The sequence below is a fragment of the Asterias amurensis genome, chromosome 1 (genome assembly GCF_032118995.1).
Source record: "Asterias amurensis chromosome 1, ASM3211899v1".
Classification (NCBI taxonomy): Eukaryota; Metazoa; Echinodermata; class Asteroidea; order Forcipulatida; family Asteriidae; genus Asterias; species Asterias amurensis.
Window position 1 is genome coordinate 18,042,728 of NC_092648.1, and position 16,714 is coordinate 18,059,441.

The window sequence follows — 16,714 nt, forward strand, 5'->3', positions numbered from 1 at the left end:
TTGATGAAAACTAAAAAGGGAATTCCTCCTTCTTCAGTGCACAAATCTATTTCTAGATTGAGAAACATCTATTTTGAGAGTGTTGTGTCTCGATTCAACGAGCAGCCAACATGGATTCTGTCACGGTTTCTATAGAGTCTTTGCAAGAATTTCAAGTGCAAGAGGTGTCGTTAGATGGACAAGAAACCTATACTAAGTATGTTTTTTATTATAAAAATTTACTCGATGAAATGATAACTTTTTAGTTTTTAATAGAGAAAAGTTTAATTGACTTGAATTGAAGTGTGAATGTGATGTGTGTTGCAAACTCGAAACTTCAAAACAATTTAAACCAAATAAATGGACCTGTTGGTTTATTTGGCTTTGCGGTCATTTATAATAGTTTAGTAAAATATTAAATGGCTTTATACTCGACCCTGAAGGAGATTTGACCTTTTGTTTTTTCTAGACTTTTGAGAAAGACTATAATTTAGTTGATACTTTTTCATGTTGACATGGATGATGGTTGACTTTAATCACCATACAAACATGCACACTATCAATCGTCAACTAGATAGATGCTATTGACTGTGTGGTTTGCAAGGTCACATTGCAACAATAATATTAACATTATTAACATCATTGTGCATTGTGTAGAGTAGCAGAGCATAGCGAATGGGCAGAGGGTGTTTTTGTCATGATTGGGCCCCCAATTGGTTGATGTTTTGCTTTGTCTCAATTTGGTTTTAACAAAATGAGTAAAATTACAATTCTCCAGAGAGAGTAATTACTAATTTCCTCTTAAATATTTTCGGGAGCGAATTATTGTAACTTTATTCACAGCCCTAAGGTGGTTATCTTTTTTATTCTTGCAAATACTAAGAAAAACATAAGAAATCCCTGACAACTTTGATATTTTATTGTTCTTACTAAAACTTGCCCACTTTTATTTTGTAGATATTTCACAGACACAGACTGGTTTTGTATTGAAATCTAGAAAATTGGAACAAGTTTACTCTAGAAAACAGAAAGAAACAGTGATATATTTCCCTTTGCATTACTTTCATTATTTGTCTAGGCCCCTGTCTATGTCAGAAAGCCTTGCCAAGCTAGCACACCGTATCGACTTCACAAAGTCCGAGGGAGAAGACAACAACGAAGCTGTGACTCCAGAAGGAGAGAAGGAGAGCAAGAAGGCTGACACTACTAAGGATGAGGCAGCAGCAGCAGTCACAGCAGCGCAGTGGCCGTGGGAATCAGTGCATAGTAAACTTAGGTTTGTCTCATAGACTCTGCTATGGATGCGCCATGTTGAACCTGCCCCATGCCTTGTTTTGGGCGTTGTTTGTTTTGATTATAGTTACTTGATAATCGCACTTGGCGCACATTGTGAGAAGCACAGAGGACGTTAAAACAACATCACAGCAAAAAGCATTACAGCACATACTCCAAGAACTATGGAAGTTTGTTCTGCTATTGTCTCCAGCAGAACGAACCTTACACTTATTGGAGTACACGGCACACGTCATATGGCCCAACATGGTGCATTTTCAACAGGGTGCACTTTACTGTGAAAGGGTTAAGTTTTATTTGTTTCAGGTTCATTTTTCATTTTTGTTGGGTGTCGGGTTCTAATTGCGTGGTCGCCCTTTTAATTCTATACAGGCCTTCAAGTTTGGAGGGGGGGGTGGCAAATTTAAATTGGAATAAAACATGTTAGTACTGTAAAGCACTGTATACTCTGTAAACAATCCACAGGCTTATTACTCTGGTGGGATTTGTACCCACAACCTTTGCCAATGAATCTAGAGCAGATGACTAACCTTTAGACCACCAAGCTAGCCCAGTAGCTAGTAATGTAATGGGTAAAATCATATAATATTCTTCATCTGCGATGCAATTTTATCAAGACCGTTTTATATAACTTGGGTTTTTTCTTCTGATTCCTCCAGGTGTGCCCTTACTGAAATCAGTGTCTTGTCAGATATCTTACACATCTGTCGATGGGCAAGAGATCCTCGCTACATGGTCCTGGACCCCGTGTCTCAAGAACAAACTCAATCCAAGCAATTAGTCCAGCTGCTGGACAAGAAAAAGGTACAGATTCATACAATTGTCTGATTGAAAGACAATCAGACAGTTCCAGTTTTGATTCGTTTTCATTGAGTGAAAGGACATTATGTTTGGACATTGAGAGAAACAGCATACAAAATGAAATTTAAAGTTATAAACCACAAACAAATTCACTAGAATGAGATTTAAACCTGCGACTTCTAAATTAACTCTTCCAACTGAGCTATCTAGCCCTAATGTTGGTAGTCTTCCTATTTTGTCAATATTTTTGTTAAAGTTTGCCAGTCAGAAGCCATTTTATTCAACAGGCTTGGTAATCATTTTATTTTTTCTGTGTTTCTGATGTAATGAAGAGTTTGAGTGGTGCAGCCAGTACTCTTCAGAATGGAGCAACGCGTATGATGCGACAACCACAAACCACCACCAGCAGCCCACAGAAGACTCAACATCATAATGACTTCCATGCCGATCTACTTAGATTGAGACAACACTGGCGGCTTAAGAAGGTTGGCAAGAATATACTTGGTGACCTCAGCTTCAGAACCGGTAAGACAGTAGGAGGCTTAAAACAGCCACTGTACTGCTGGTCCAATCTGGTGACCCATACTGTAGTCTTTCACAATAATGTGATTTGGTACCTGTCCTAACACAAGGGTTAGAACAGGTAAGACAGTAGGAGGTTTAAAACACCCACTGTACTGCTGGTCCAATTTGGTGACCCATACTGTAGTCTTTCACAATAATGTCTTCTGGTACCTGTCCTAACACAAGGGATTGGGTACCTAAATGCCATTTTAGGAGTCGGATTTCCTGTGTTTGACTGTGCAAAGGTAGCTTACATACATGCAGTTAGACGTGCACAATATCTTTACATAAAGTGTTACTACTATTTCATGGGCACACAATTGCCATGTCTAACATCAGTGCAATGAATCAACAGCACCATAATTTTGTACGGTTTCAGCTGGCTCCCGATTCTGGCACAGTGGGGCCTTTGAAGTGACGAAGACGACCGATATTGACGTTGATTCTATCGACAAGAGTCTTTCAACTCCGCTCAGAGTAACCATCCCATCGGATATTGAGGGAACTAGTTACATACAAGTCATTATAAAAGAAGGTCAGTGAGGTCACCTAGGTCAAAGAGCAGTGGTTTATATTTCCATCCAGTGGTTGCCAAAAGAATTGTTTATCACTCGAGCGTGTGACTTGTTTTCAGGATTTGCCCGTATTTCAAGATGCTTTCCACATAGTTCTCTTTTCATCTTAAAGCTTTCTTGAAAGATTTGAACTTACCACCAAGGTATGAAAGACAGCCCCAGCGTATTATAGTCACTGTATTTTCTACAATCTTGTGGATAAAAAATTCAGCATAGTGCATCTATCATTCATGTTTGAATAGTCAGCCAGTAGCAGGGTGATCTTGTCGGCATAGATAAAAGTCTTACTTTGTTTCTTTTGTTAGGAGAAGCAGAGATTGCGACATCTTTTCTAAGCCAAGCCAGTAGGAGTAGGGTATCAACAAACGCCCACTGGCAGGAGAGACTTGAAGTGGCTCAGACTGTTCTCTTCTGCAAGGAAATTTTTGCTCAGGTATTTATTCACTCATTAGAAGACAGTACATTACAATAAACAGAAGACTGAGAAAAAAACAATCTGACCAAGAACTACAGAAGAAGAGGGAAATAACAGAAATACAAAAACAAACGAGAGCATAGGGAATAGGCATAGTCAACAAGCCAGAGTGCATGAAAGACAACATCTTGACAATCAGAGTTTAGCCTGAGTTGTGTGAGCAGGAATATTTTTACATTTCAAGTACATTTTTTCTTCTTCAGATATTAAAATAAAAAATCATGCCTTGGGCTAAATTGCATTTCTTAAATCAATCAGTGATAACAGGTATGTGCCAATTTTACATACAAATCTTCTAAGCTGCAATAAATTGAATCAGTTTTGATGACATTGTTTTGGACCCAAAAATGAGACTTTGACTGATTCTTCATGTCTTGCAGATTGCCAGAGAAGCTGTACAGTTGAAATCACCGGTACCCCATATCGTAGTTGGTAATCAGATCTTCTGTAATCTGTTCCCTGGTGTTCAGCTCTGCCTTGCACTGTGCCACAACACAAGCATAGATTACCAGGTAATACAAACAACACTTCACAACAAGAAAAACAAACTAATAAATAGAATAGTCAATAATGCCATATTTTAGTTGGTCTATAATTTAAACATTGGGCCAGTGTAACGGACACAGACAACGACTGTGATCAGTATTCTTAATGTATCATAACACATAAAATTTATGAAGCGCTATTCCATCAAGATCACAGTGCACATAAAGGCAATTAAACTTGTAAAAAGATGAGTCTTTAGAACTTTACAAAATGAAGATAGAAAAACAGATTCCCTAATGGCAGTAGTAAGATTGTTCCAAATCATTGGCCCAGCTACACTGAAAGCTTTTTGACATAGAACTTTGTTTGCACAGGAACATTCAAGCGAGTGAAGTGGGGACCGAAGAAATCGTGGTGGAGTGTAATGAGACAGTAAATTGAAAATAAAACAAGGAGTATTTTTTTGGAAGCATTTAAAAGCATGAAGAGCAATCTTAATATTGATTCATTATCTAATCGGTAGCCAAAGTGATTGGGTAACATGAACATTCTTGTGGGTTTATTGAATGAGTCATTCTTCTGGTGTTTTTCTCCCATTCAAAAGAAGGCTTAGTATGGGCTGTAATAATTATTTTGAGTTCTTTCTGAGTAGTATACAAGACTCAGAAAACACTGAGTATACGGTGCTTATTATACATTTGTGTAATGGTAAAAACTCCAAATAATAAACTTGTCATTACAAGTGTGAGTGAGTGGTATCATAAATGGGGAGAACCAACTTTTCAATTTGGTAAACATCTTGTCTTATTTTATTCCAGTCTGCAAGCAATATTGAGTATCGCCCAGTGGTGAGTGGTGATATTTAATCAACTCGATCACACATTCTCAACTTTTTTTTCATGATCAGCTTTGTGAAACCAAAATTTAATCAATATTCCTCTTCATTCTGAGAGAATTTGTTATAATATGAGAAATTATACAGACCAAACTGTTTGTTGATTTTTATTCGTGTCTTTTCTTCTTTTCTATTAGAGATGAAATCTTAATAACTTTTTATTAAGTATCAAATAATAAACCACAAGGAAAAGAATCCGGAGGCCGCTGGTTCAAATCCCGCTCTAGTCAAAAAAATTTCTTCAACCCCCCAAATCAAAATTTTATAAGAATAGAAGTGCAAAGTCAGCGTAGCCACTACAAGGCATCAGAGTGCTAACAAACACTTTTTCCAACCAACTACATGTACATCCAAGCGGATTTCAGACACAAAATAATCCTAGGTGGTGGAGGGTAGCAATGTACATGACTGCTGATTGTAATTCTTCATTAATCATTGACATAGTTGGCTAGCAACCAGAACAATCACAACCTAAGTTGTAGTCTTTGGTCACCAGCGTCAAGACTGATCCAGAGTTGGGGGTTTTTCACGGGGAGGAGTGACACTGCATAAAATAATAATAATAAAAAGGTATTTATATAGCGCCTTATGCTAAGCTTCAAGCCGCTTATAACAAAAAAGAATATACTAGGTAAAAAGCAACACCTAATACAGTGAATACAATTATAAATGACTTAGAAAGAAAAATTACTTATTACAACAAAAACTTGCCATCTTGATGAAACTTGGTAATTTTTTATGTCTTTTAAAACTTGTTGTGAATTTTATATTACAGTCGTTACACAGTATTAATTACCTGCCTTTGGTGAGTTTGCACTCCCATCTTAACACTATCAACTCAAAACAAGCACGTTCATTTCACCTTTGACCCATGACCTCTGCAAGACATGATTTGCTGTGTAACACATAAAACCTTCACACATCTTTGATAAGATAGAATAAATAGTGCTACATTCATAACAAGATTTTGCTTTAATACCATCATTTAAAATGGGGGGGGTGGTTCTTGAGTTTGACTCTGTTTTAAGGTCACTTGTTTTGATGCAGGTGATGGGATTCATGTGTTTAATAACTGCTAAAAGTAACCTAAAAATTTTAACTGTTTTTTGGTTGGTTATTTTGGACTGAGAGTGTGGAAAACCCGTTGTAATTCCAACTGTGGACTGTTTGTGGAAATACAAGTTCTAATATTGGGTAGTAAAAAAGCCCAGCCGTCGATTTCACAAAACTCTTCCTAACTTAGGATTAATCTTATGACTTAGGACAAGTCCCAACCCTGCACTATGGCATGCAGACCTTACTCGAGATAAGACAAGTCCTAACTCTTTGTGAAATCGACGGCAGGGCCCAATTTCATAGAGAAAAGGAGCTAAGCACAGCAAAATTATGCTTATCAGAATTATAGGTTACCATTTATTACCAGCCAATATACTATTCAACATTTACCATATCTTGCTCATTTTTGCTAAGCAGGAAAGTGTTTTGCAACATTTTCTGCTGAAAAGCAGATCTATGAATGATCTAGGTTATGGGCCTGTTTCATTAGTTCATACAGATGGCAATGAGTCCCTAGCTAGGCAGAGTAAACAACAACAATGCTGTAATGATATATATATTTGGTTTGCGGTTACTCCATGTGTGTATCTACTTGCCAGGTAGAGTTTGTTCTTAGAGAACTGTCTTTCTTTATTCTACTACCGCAGAGTAGATTGTTTGGGGGTTCGGGAGACTTCTCAGTTCTAAAAAGAAATGTGGTCATGCCTTTGCAGGATGCATACTACCAGCATGATGTCATCGAATGTTCCATCTAAAACAATAAATTACTCATCCATTCTGAGCCGCCAGCTTGTTCATGCTTCATGCAAAGACAAAGCCGATTGTTTGGTCACTTTGAAGTTCACTTGACTCATACAGTTCAAAAACAGTTGCACGAATGTTCTTTTTGAAGTCAGGATTAAATTCATAATCTGTGAAGCACAGGCCTGTATGCTTCAGTTTTGAAAGATCAAGAGAACCAAGGCATTTTTCTCTTTGGTAAAGGGCACCCTATGAGGAAATTGTAAATTTGTCGAAGCATTTCAAGGGCACCAAGGCAATGACCAGGGTGATCGCCTTTGTTGCTTCCGTGAGGTATCAGGCCTGGAAGTATGTCACAACCTCAATTATAACAGAGAAATGCGAATTCCTATACTACCCCTTGTAAAAGTGTCATTTCTCATAGTGTCAAATGGTGGCAAGCAATGGTGGCCAGCTCCTTGTTCTCCGTTTTAATTCTAGGAAAACAAACCTGCAGTGGCTGCTTATGATCATTTACAACTCAATCTTCATTTTGAGAAAATAAATAAAGTCATCGACGTCTTCATGCATTTCACTTTAAATTGTTTGGGGTTATGTTGGTGAGGGAGAGCTATGCTGGTGGAGTGACGATTAAACCCTTGCATCAAGTTCACATGCAACTAGTGTCTGCCATGCACGCCATTTTGTGAGTCAAATGACACATGTTACGGTTGCCCTTTAAACCCTGCAAAGTGCACTCTGAACTGTATTGAATCCTCCATGGAAGGAACACAAAGGGAAATTGATTCCCAAAACGGCACAACAGCAGGCCTGGAATTTCATCTTGCAGAGGGCAATGCCATTTTCATTTTGTAAAGGGCACTTCCATTGTAAAATATTGTCTATGGTAAAGTTTTGTAGGGAAGCCAAGGCCAAGACCAGGGCTCAATTTCATAGCGCTGCTGTGCGTCCGATTTTGTGCTTACTGTGCAATTTCTATTTCATAGTGCTGCTAACCGTAAGCAGACAAAAAGGCATGCTTACCTTCCGGTGCTTACCGCAGGAAAATAAATGACGTCACAATGCAAATCCACGGTAAACACACAATATGGCCACCCAATTTTTCTGCTTACCTGTGACATAGCCTAAGGCTTAAGCAAATTTTTCTGCTACAGTAAGCACGCAAAATTGCTTACCGTTAAGTGGCACTATGCAATTGGGCCCAGGGCGGCAACAGAGACCATGGCCTCTGTGTAATTGCAGGTTTCCAACCAAGACTAGTCTATTGTGATATTAGGGAGTTGTACATCTACAGAGAAATGTACAATGTATTTGCATTCTGGTGAAGGAATAAGCAGCCAAGGCAAAACTCAATCTTTGCGCTAATCCAAGGTCTGAGAATAAATAAAAAGTCCCCACACGAAAATGTACAGATGTTGATAATTAACTGTCATTATTATTTGCATCCAGCAGATTGAACCAGTGAAGAAATCCAACCATGCCCTTGAGCACTCTCTTCATCAACTTCTGAGAGAATTGCACAGAAGCAACATGAATGGGTCCACACCTCGGCCAATTACCGCCTCCCATACTATGAGCAAGAAGCGAAGACTCGCAGGACCACACGCTCTTAGCAGGAAAGAACTGACTGACATGCAGCAAGGGTAAATAATCCCCTTTTCACACTACTCTATTCTCGGAGGGAACCCCAGGGAAGACCCCTGTTCTACCCCAGAAAATGGGCATACCCAGGGGGGGATATCAATCTTTACAAGGGGGTAAAACACAGAGGTATTCTTGAAATATACAGCTGGAACCTTGATAGTATAAACTATTTTGAGAAAGGATTCTCTTCGAAGTAATATGGTTTGGTTAATTTTCCAATACCCCTGCGCAAGGAAAACACCATCAGGGCTCACACAAATTTCCGCAATCATGTTTGTGGGTAATGTTACTCATCAAAAATAAAATGTAAAATTTAATTTTTCTTGCCTTTGTCATCAGGGAGTGTCTACTTGAGAAAATCATGAAGCAAGCCAAGCATATTGTACTGAGGAAGATGTGAGTAATAAATGGTTTCAATGTCTTCTTCTTGTTTGAGCAAAACATAAATGGGTACCTACTACCTATGTCTGTCTGTCTGTCTGTCTGTCTGGCTGTCTGTCTGTCTGGCTGTCTTAATGATCTTCCCATCAAGGGAACTCGGCAAACTCCCACAAGGGGATATAATCACTAAACTGACAACAGCCAAACTGTCTCAAACAAACATTGGTTTGTGAATTGCACATATCAAAGAAATTGTGATACAGCAACTAGACAACAATACTTATTCTAGTCATTGTGAAATCGGCGATTAGATTGGTAGGATTCGAACCCACAACCCTGTGATTGCAAGTCCTGTAGTCTATCTAACCACTGGCTACAAAATAGAGTGACCCTTATTGGATTGTGGAGTATGCAGCTACCACAGAGTCGAGCCGCAGGCATGTAAAGGTGCCTTTTGGCAGCGTACTTCATCCACCCATATGTGACCAGCACGAACAAAGAAAGTTATAGAGATCGTATATAAAAGATAAGTTATTTTTCCAAAGGGAGGGAAATTGGGGGGGGGGGGGGCCTTGAGAGAAAACGCTTGGGACATAGGAAAGAAAGATTCATAGCACAACTCTACTCACACATGGCCCTAGCTGGGAGTCGAACCAGGGCCACAGTGGTAAGAGGTAAGCAGTTTACGCACCAGCAACCCAAATGATGGGCCCCTGTGAAGTTCTAATCTAAAAAAAAATCCTTTTTTATTTTTTTGGTTGACGATTCAGGGTGGCAGATGTGATCGACCAGATGTCACGTGAATTACAGGATCCAGTTATTCTGGTCCACTGGAGTGCTCACACTCAACCGCTCCTATCCACAGCTAAAGTTCACATCTCTACAAGTGGCTATGAACAAATGTCAGTGTGAGTATTCAAGTCAGAAATGTTGCACTCATGAACTTCAATTTTATACAATAGACAAGGAATTTTGTTTGCACTCCTCAAAGAAAAGGTTAAGGCGTGCGGGGGGCCAGCGATTGCACTCGCTCTCCTTAAGATCAGGACAAAAAGAGTTGGGAATCTTGCAGTTTCTTTATCCTAATTTGAATTGCAACTTTACTAAATATCTGTTCTTGATCTTCACCCAGGGGTATAAATGGGTACCTGCGAGGGTAGAGGTTGATAATGTGTATAACAAAGCCGCTAGCGCCATTCAGCAGCTCTGGCTGTATACTCCCCAGGGAGCTGTGCAAGATTAATTGGCCGAATACCATTGAGGCGTTATTGTGAAATGCTCTATATAAGAACTAGTTATTTTTATTATTACATCATCTGGTATTTAAAACTTCATGTCAATACATGTATTCAACACACAACAAGATTGTAGCCTTGGACTTAATCCAAAACTGAATCCTCATCCTCTACAGGAGTTTACTCCAACTAACTGTGGAAGTTGCCACTGTGCGTGTGGTTTGCAAAGATGGTCGAGTGGTTCAAATCGACCATGAAGAGCAGGAACTAAAAGATCTACTTCGTTGTCAGGTAACTTTTATTGTCGGTTATGTAAGACTACTCCATTGATCGTGTGCCCTTACCCTATTGTACACTAGGTATGAAATTTTGTAGTCAGTTGACTTTTAGATTGACACTGGTCAATTGTGTCCCAGTGATTACCAAATCCAGGCCTGATACTTTACGAAAGACAACGAAGGCGATTGCCTCCATGCCCCTGGTCAGTACCTTGGTGCCCTTGAAATGCCCAAGTAGAAGTTTATAATTTCCTCATAGGGTGCCCTTTACCAAGGAGAAAACACCTTGGTGTCCTTGCCCGTTCAAAAACGAAGCATGCAGGCCTGCAAAATCTGTACTTTGTCCTTGACAAACATTCAATCAGTCAATCCAGTGTTGTAGTCGAGACCACCAAGACTGAGAACGGGGACCTAAATGTTCGAGACTGAGACTAGTTGGGAGGATGGAGGGTTTAGTTGCTGCTGTGTGTCTATTTAGTTACGCTTGTTATTTGTATTGTTGTCTTTGTACAACCTGCATCATGGGAACCATAGCAGACCAGTGGTCACCACTGAATGGGAAAGTTAAATATAAAAATAAGTATACATGTATGGACAAATTACAGAGATCGTGTGACAAGTATTCTTGAGACTGAGAAATGTACTGTTGGTTTTCACATTGGTTGTTGTATGCAAATTCATTTGCTGAAATGATGCCGCTATTTTTGCACAGATATCCCAACACCAGACGAGTTGTGTAGTGTCTCTCTCCAAAGCCATGAATATGCAAATCCTTCATTATAACCACCATGTTGGTGTTGGGCCAGCCTCCAAGGTTGGCAATGCATCATCCGTACTGGTTTCAACACATCACGGAAAGAGGTTAGTAATGCAAGTTATAGTTGGCTTAAGTTAAAGGCTGTTGGAGGGAAATTGTGAGTGTCAGTGGTCTACATTTCTTGTAGATCTACACTTCTTGTAGACCTGGAATACATGGGGATTAGATCAAGGATAGAAAGCTTTATCTGCTTAAGTGACTGAACCTGTCCATTTGTGGCAATGTAGATCAGCACTGTCTACTCACTGCACTCCCGAGGAAAAAAACCCACATGCATACTTACTACTAGGGTGTGATTCGAACCCACACCCCCTGCATTTGAGACCAGATATCTGAACCACTAGACCACTAAGGGTGCACAGTGACTTGGGTTTGAATCCCACCCGAGTATTAAGCCTGAGAACTTTCTCACAGAACTCAGCAACAGTGCTGGGGAGTGCTTTTGAAACATCAGTAAAACCAAATTACCTGTCTTTATCCCCGATGCAAATTCTTACATCTATTGAATTCTAAAATTGTTGATATTTGTTTAATCTTTAGGACACTAGCTATCAGAAGTGACCCATTGGATGGAATAAAGGTCCTCGTCAAGGGATGCAAGAACCCACACTCTGCAGAGCAGAAGAGCAATGTAGTAACGGATCCCAAATGGGACAGTATTATGACAGACTTCAGGGAAGTGGACCTCGCTAGAATACCGGGCAAAAACTTTGTCAACAAGATGGAAATGCTGATGGCAGTCCTAGCATCATAGGAAACTGAATACTTAAACATTGTTTTCTTCCAGCGGCATACAGACCACCAATAATATTTCACAGTCAGTATTTCGAGACTCAGTTGGCAAATGAAGTATCAACCAAACAAGGCATGGGGCTTTTCAAGACTACATTTTAGTTTTAACTAAAATGTTTAAAAACACCAACAGCTCTTTGCTTGCTGACTGAAAAGCCATTTCATTTTTTTAGCACTGAAAAATTTGCTAAAATACTGTACATTTGGTTATTTTACTATGCTAAGGTATGCTGTAATAGACGCATCAGTAGCCTGCTTTCTTTGTTAATTTTTTTTTTTTAATCTAGAACTAAAAACCACTTATGTCAGTCAGCAAATTAGCTTCCAAACACCTTGAAAAAAAATGCTACTCCTGTGGCCATTCTGTGATAAACAAGTACTACATTTAAGTAAAACACGCATTCCATGAGTCCATTTGTGGTTTTTTATATATGATTTGTCGGCAAGACTATAAGGTCATAAGTGGACCTCATTTACATTTGTACATGTATTATAAGTGAAAAAAAGGTATGTTTTAAGTTGGACGAAAATTCCCTTTAAAAAATTGGGTCAAAACCTTATTCATGGACCCCCATCAGTGGTTCCTCTGTTTCCCTGGGACATCTGAAACAATTTTCAAAAGAATACATGGACCTCAGAATGTAGCCTGCTTTTATATTACTTTCACTTGTATATTTTCTGTAAATAATGTAAAAAATAAATTTACATCAATGAATAGAAATGTGAAATAAATTGATTCTGCCTCGTTTTTTTAATGTTTAGTTCACTCAGCGTTTTCCCTGCAACTTTATACACTTTACATGGGAGCTGTCCATTAACTCTGGACGATTTGTAACATTTGGGGAAATCATAGTGTTTGTTGAAAGAACATTAATTGAGATATGTAAAAGATAATTATTTTACTGCGTTCTTGTTCATCATTTATTTCGTCAGCAAAGACTTTTTTAAAACATAATCCGTGGGACAAACTCATTGGATTGATGTAGTGGAGCAGTTTCTTTATTAAACAAAATAACAATATAGTAAGTCATTTACATAGGGCCTTTGCCACAAAATTCACACACAGTGACAGACAATACAGGTGTGATTTGTTTGAGTTATGAGATGCTTTTCATAGCACTTTTTTGAAAGTAAGGCTCGCAAGGTTCTGTGGTGCAGTGCAATCTGCAATCAATCTGGCAAAGAATACCGAGGCAAACCCCTCGTTTTAATGATAATAAGTGCACTGGATTCCTTTAAAATGCATCACACAACACACTGGACCAACAACTTTAGATCCCATTTGAAGGACAATCCCTATGGTTAAGCACAGTATCTTGCTGTAGGACACAAGTGTGTCAAGACTGAGACCCGACCAAGACTGCTGATCAGAACTTGCACTAGACAGTTGCGTCATGACACACCAACTACAATTCATTCAAAATTTAACTACAAAATGTATAAAAATACAAACCAACTGTTGATACAAAAAAACGTTGGTATGATAAAAGCACAGTCCCAGGCTTCCATATCATGATGAATCAAACTGTATGCATAACAATTTACATCAGGTGTTAGACGGCCATTGTTTAAAATGTTTAGTCAATTAGGACTAAGTTTGTTGATTGGTGAAGCTTATCTGTTCCATGCAAACTTATGAGTCGCCCCGCTTATAATTGGGACCAATCCCAACTTGAGTGTTGCAGTTTGGGTGGTCCCACTATAGCTGGGGCAGTAGGGCGTACCAGCAGAGCCAGGGTCTAGACCATGGGATCTCTGCATACATTCCACAGGTGTTGCTGTTGATGAGGGTGCTTCCTGGTGAGTGCTGGGATCAGGCTCCAGCATCAATTTTGCAGCAGTATAAATTGTACCCTGTTTTTTTTAATGCAAACATCAAAACAGATAGGAGACTGGAACCAAAGACAAAGCAGAACCTGATCCAAAGTTTGAAAACTAAGAAAACCTTTCAAGAGACTGCGCAAGTCATCAATAACGCCGACCATGTTGATGTACGCGTAATGTGCATACTCAATGTACGCATCCCATCCATATGATAATGGTCGCTATATCACTCAGTCAGTGAAAGATGATCCCAACTATAGTTGGACCTTGGACCGCCCCAACTGTAAAACTCAATTTTGGACTGGTCCAAACTAATTGTACATGTAGTTGGAGCGATCGTCAAGTTGAGTCAGAACATTTCCGTCCTCATATACAATTCCTGAATACAACTTTTAAAATCTTAACCCTCATCAAGTGGCTAGTTATGAGATCCTAAAGTTACATCTGGAAGCTATGTTTTTCACTTGTACACAAATCTCCTGATTGCATTGGCAGCAGTGTCACTCAGATTTATCTAGTTGTAGTTTCTACCTTCTGTTTAGTTGTAGCAGTTGCCACTTTTCCTGAAACGCAATCTTTGAAGGCAGCTACCTCTTTCTGACACTTTCGCCAATCTCTGTTTTCCGCCATACAGTCCTACAACAAACAAAAATGAAGAAAATACAATTTACTCAATGGTTTCTAAATTTTACTTTCAATTGACAAAACTGTCATGTCTCTCAGTACTGGCCCTTTTGGACATCTCACTTTTTAAACAATAATGTTCATTGTTCATAATGTTTTGAAAAATGTAATAATTTATCAAAGCATTTTTGCCCAAAAAAGAGAGGAATTTATCATTATTAAGGGCAGTGGACACTATTGGTAATTACTCAAATTCATTATTGCCATAAAACCTTACTTGGTAATGAGTAATGGGGAGAGGTTGATGGTATAAAACATTGGAAACATTGTGAGAGTCAGCTCCGTCTGAAGTGACCTAGTTTAGGAGAAAGAAGTAATTTTCCACGAATTTGATTTCAAGACCTCAAGTTTAGAGCTTGAGGTCTCGAAATCAAGCATCTGAAAGCACACAACTTCGTGTGACAAGGGTGTTTTTTCTTTCATAGTTATCTCGCAACTCCGACGACTGATCAAGCTCAAATTTTCACAGGTTTGTTATTTTATGCATATGTTGAGATACACCAAGTGAGAAGACTGGTCTTTGACAATTACCAATAGTGTACACTGTCTTTAAAGCCATTGGAACCTTTCGGTAAACAGTGTTGTCCAAGGCCCACACTTTGTATACCACAACTTCTATATCAAATAACAAACCTGTGAAAATTTAGGCTCAATCGGTCATCGGAGTCGGGAGAAAACAACAGAAAACCCACCCTTGTTTCCGCCATGTCATGACATGTGTTTAAAATAAATCCGTAATTCTCGTTAACGAGAATTTATATTGTTTTGCTGTTTTCTCAAAAAGTAAAGCATTTCATGGAATAATATTTCAGGAGAAGTCTTTCACCATTGCCTTCTGTAAACCCTGTAAGTTATTTGTAAATCTGTGAACTTTTATTTTTTTTCTGAACCGAAAGGGTCCAATGGCTTTAAGGGAAGAATTAATTTTTAAATACAATTTTACTTATGAGGGCTCAAATTAATCAGAGTTGGATTTGCCTTCAATACCTCCGTGATGGGGTTTCATTCCGCTATCTATTAGATAGACTATGTCATGTGTCAATGATACTATCATCATCTCCAACAATTAGCGGAACGTTCCTCATCATACTTCTGAGATTGCTTGCAAGACATTTAATATATTCATTCTAAATAAATAAATAATTATTAATCATATAAATATTACTATTAGTAGGGTAGTACTAGTACTAAGTACTTGAAAAGTTTCCGTATGGCGCCACCACTTTTTCATTCGATATGAAATAATATAGTATCTAATTTACCTCAATTAGATATCCCTTTTTGTAAAAATAAGTGATAAAGTGGTGCGCCATACGGAAAGTTATCCCCCTGACACACCCTCCCCCCCTCCCCCCCCCCCCCCCCCCCCCGCCTCACAGTCACAGTCAGCATACCGAGATTACTGATAACGTTCTTCTTGATCCTTACCTGAACTGCATGATGTAACTCCAGACAGCCAGCTTTCTTCAGCATACCGTCCACGGGATCATCTTCCTCATCCTCCTCGTCTTCTTCGCTTTTCTTGGACCGAGACCAGTCGTGTCCTTTGTGAGGTCCGGCCATAGCTAACAAGAATTAAGAACTTTTATAGTGTAGACTTTTACAAGGAATGATCTAGTGTTAGAGGAGAAAAAGTGTAGCAGGCAGTGCAGCACAGCAGCAGACCCGACCGCCGATGTAAATAGAACTCATACAAGCGGTTGCGCAATAATCATTGACCGATTGGTGGCGCTCTTTCACCCAGCCGGTAAAAAAAAGACCAGTCGGTCATGGGGGTGGGCGGGGGCCGAGCCGAGGAGGGGGGGGGGGTTGCAACTCAATGTGGTTTGTGGGAGGGGTGGTAAAATTACCCCTTCTGAAAAACAGTACCATATCAGACCACTGTTATTATAAAGCACCCAAACCAAGAAGTATACTCTTTCGAGTGATGTTTGTAAAATAATAAAACAATGGGCATTGGTTTATACTTGTTTTACATCAACTTGAATCTCCAAATAAAAGGCAATTCTGCATTGTGTACCTAATACCTTTCAGATTCAAATATTGGCTACATGAGCCAAAAATGTGGACATTATCAAGCTATATTGTTTTTGCAAACCTGCTCATTGGCAAAGTGTGATGAAGTTGAGATTTTGACGCACTTTAATATGCATGCATTTATAATTGCTCTATTTATATGACTGTGAGTACCAAA

At 39.0% G+C, this 16,714-nt stretch overlaps 2 protein-coding genes across 10 annotated transcripts; one reads left to right on the forward strand and one right to left on the reverse strand.

The window, feature by feature from the left end:
- Positions 1 to 10: 10 nt before the first annotated feature.
- LOC139948309 (mediator of RNA polymerase II transcription subunit 17-like) lies at positions 11 to 12,842 on the forward strand. 9 transcript variants are annotated; one of them, XM_071946426.1, is made up of 15 exons: positions 11 to 196; positions 1,058 to 1,255; positions 1,932 to 2,076; positions 2,406 to 2,598; positions 3,017 to 3,172; positions 3,518 to 3,645; positions 4,068 to 4,199; positions 4,992 to 5,021; positions 5,844 to 5,873; positions 8,315 to 8,508; positions 8,849 to 8,905; positions 9,661 to 9,798; positions 10,302 to 10,416; positions 11,116 to 11,264; positions 11,761 to 12,842. In XM_071946426.1, exons 1-15 carry the CDS (start codon positions 111 to 113, stop codon positions 11,972 to 11,974), a joined length of 1,965 nt encoding a protein of 654 aa, XP_071802527.1. In that variant the 5' UTR covers positions 11 to 110; the 3' UTR covers positions 11,975 to 12,842. The 9 variants fall into 9 exon arrangements, with proteins under 9 accessions (XP_071802527.1, XP_071802543.1, XP_071802534.1 ...); XM_071946442.1 differs by having other exon boundaries at positions 9,661 to 9,792; XM_071946433.1 differs by having other exon boundaries at positions 8,318 to 8,508.
- A 147-nt stretch (positions 12,843 to 12,989) lies between these two features.
- LOC139948359 (uncharacterized) lies at positions 12,990 to 16,202 on the reverse strand. Its single transcript, XM_071946503.1, has 2 exons — positions 15,949 to 16,202; positions 12,990 to 14,472 (listed from the first exon to the last, which is right to left on the reverse strand). Exons 1-2 carry the CDS (start codon positions 16,081 to 16,083, stop codon positions 14,347 to 14,349), a joined length of 261 nt encoding a protein of 86 aa, XP_071802604.1. The 5' UTR covers positions 16,084 to 16,202; the 3' UTR covers positions 12,990 to 14,346.
- Positions 16,203 to 16,714: the final 512 nt, after the last annotated feature.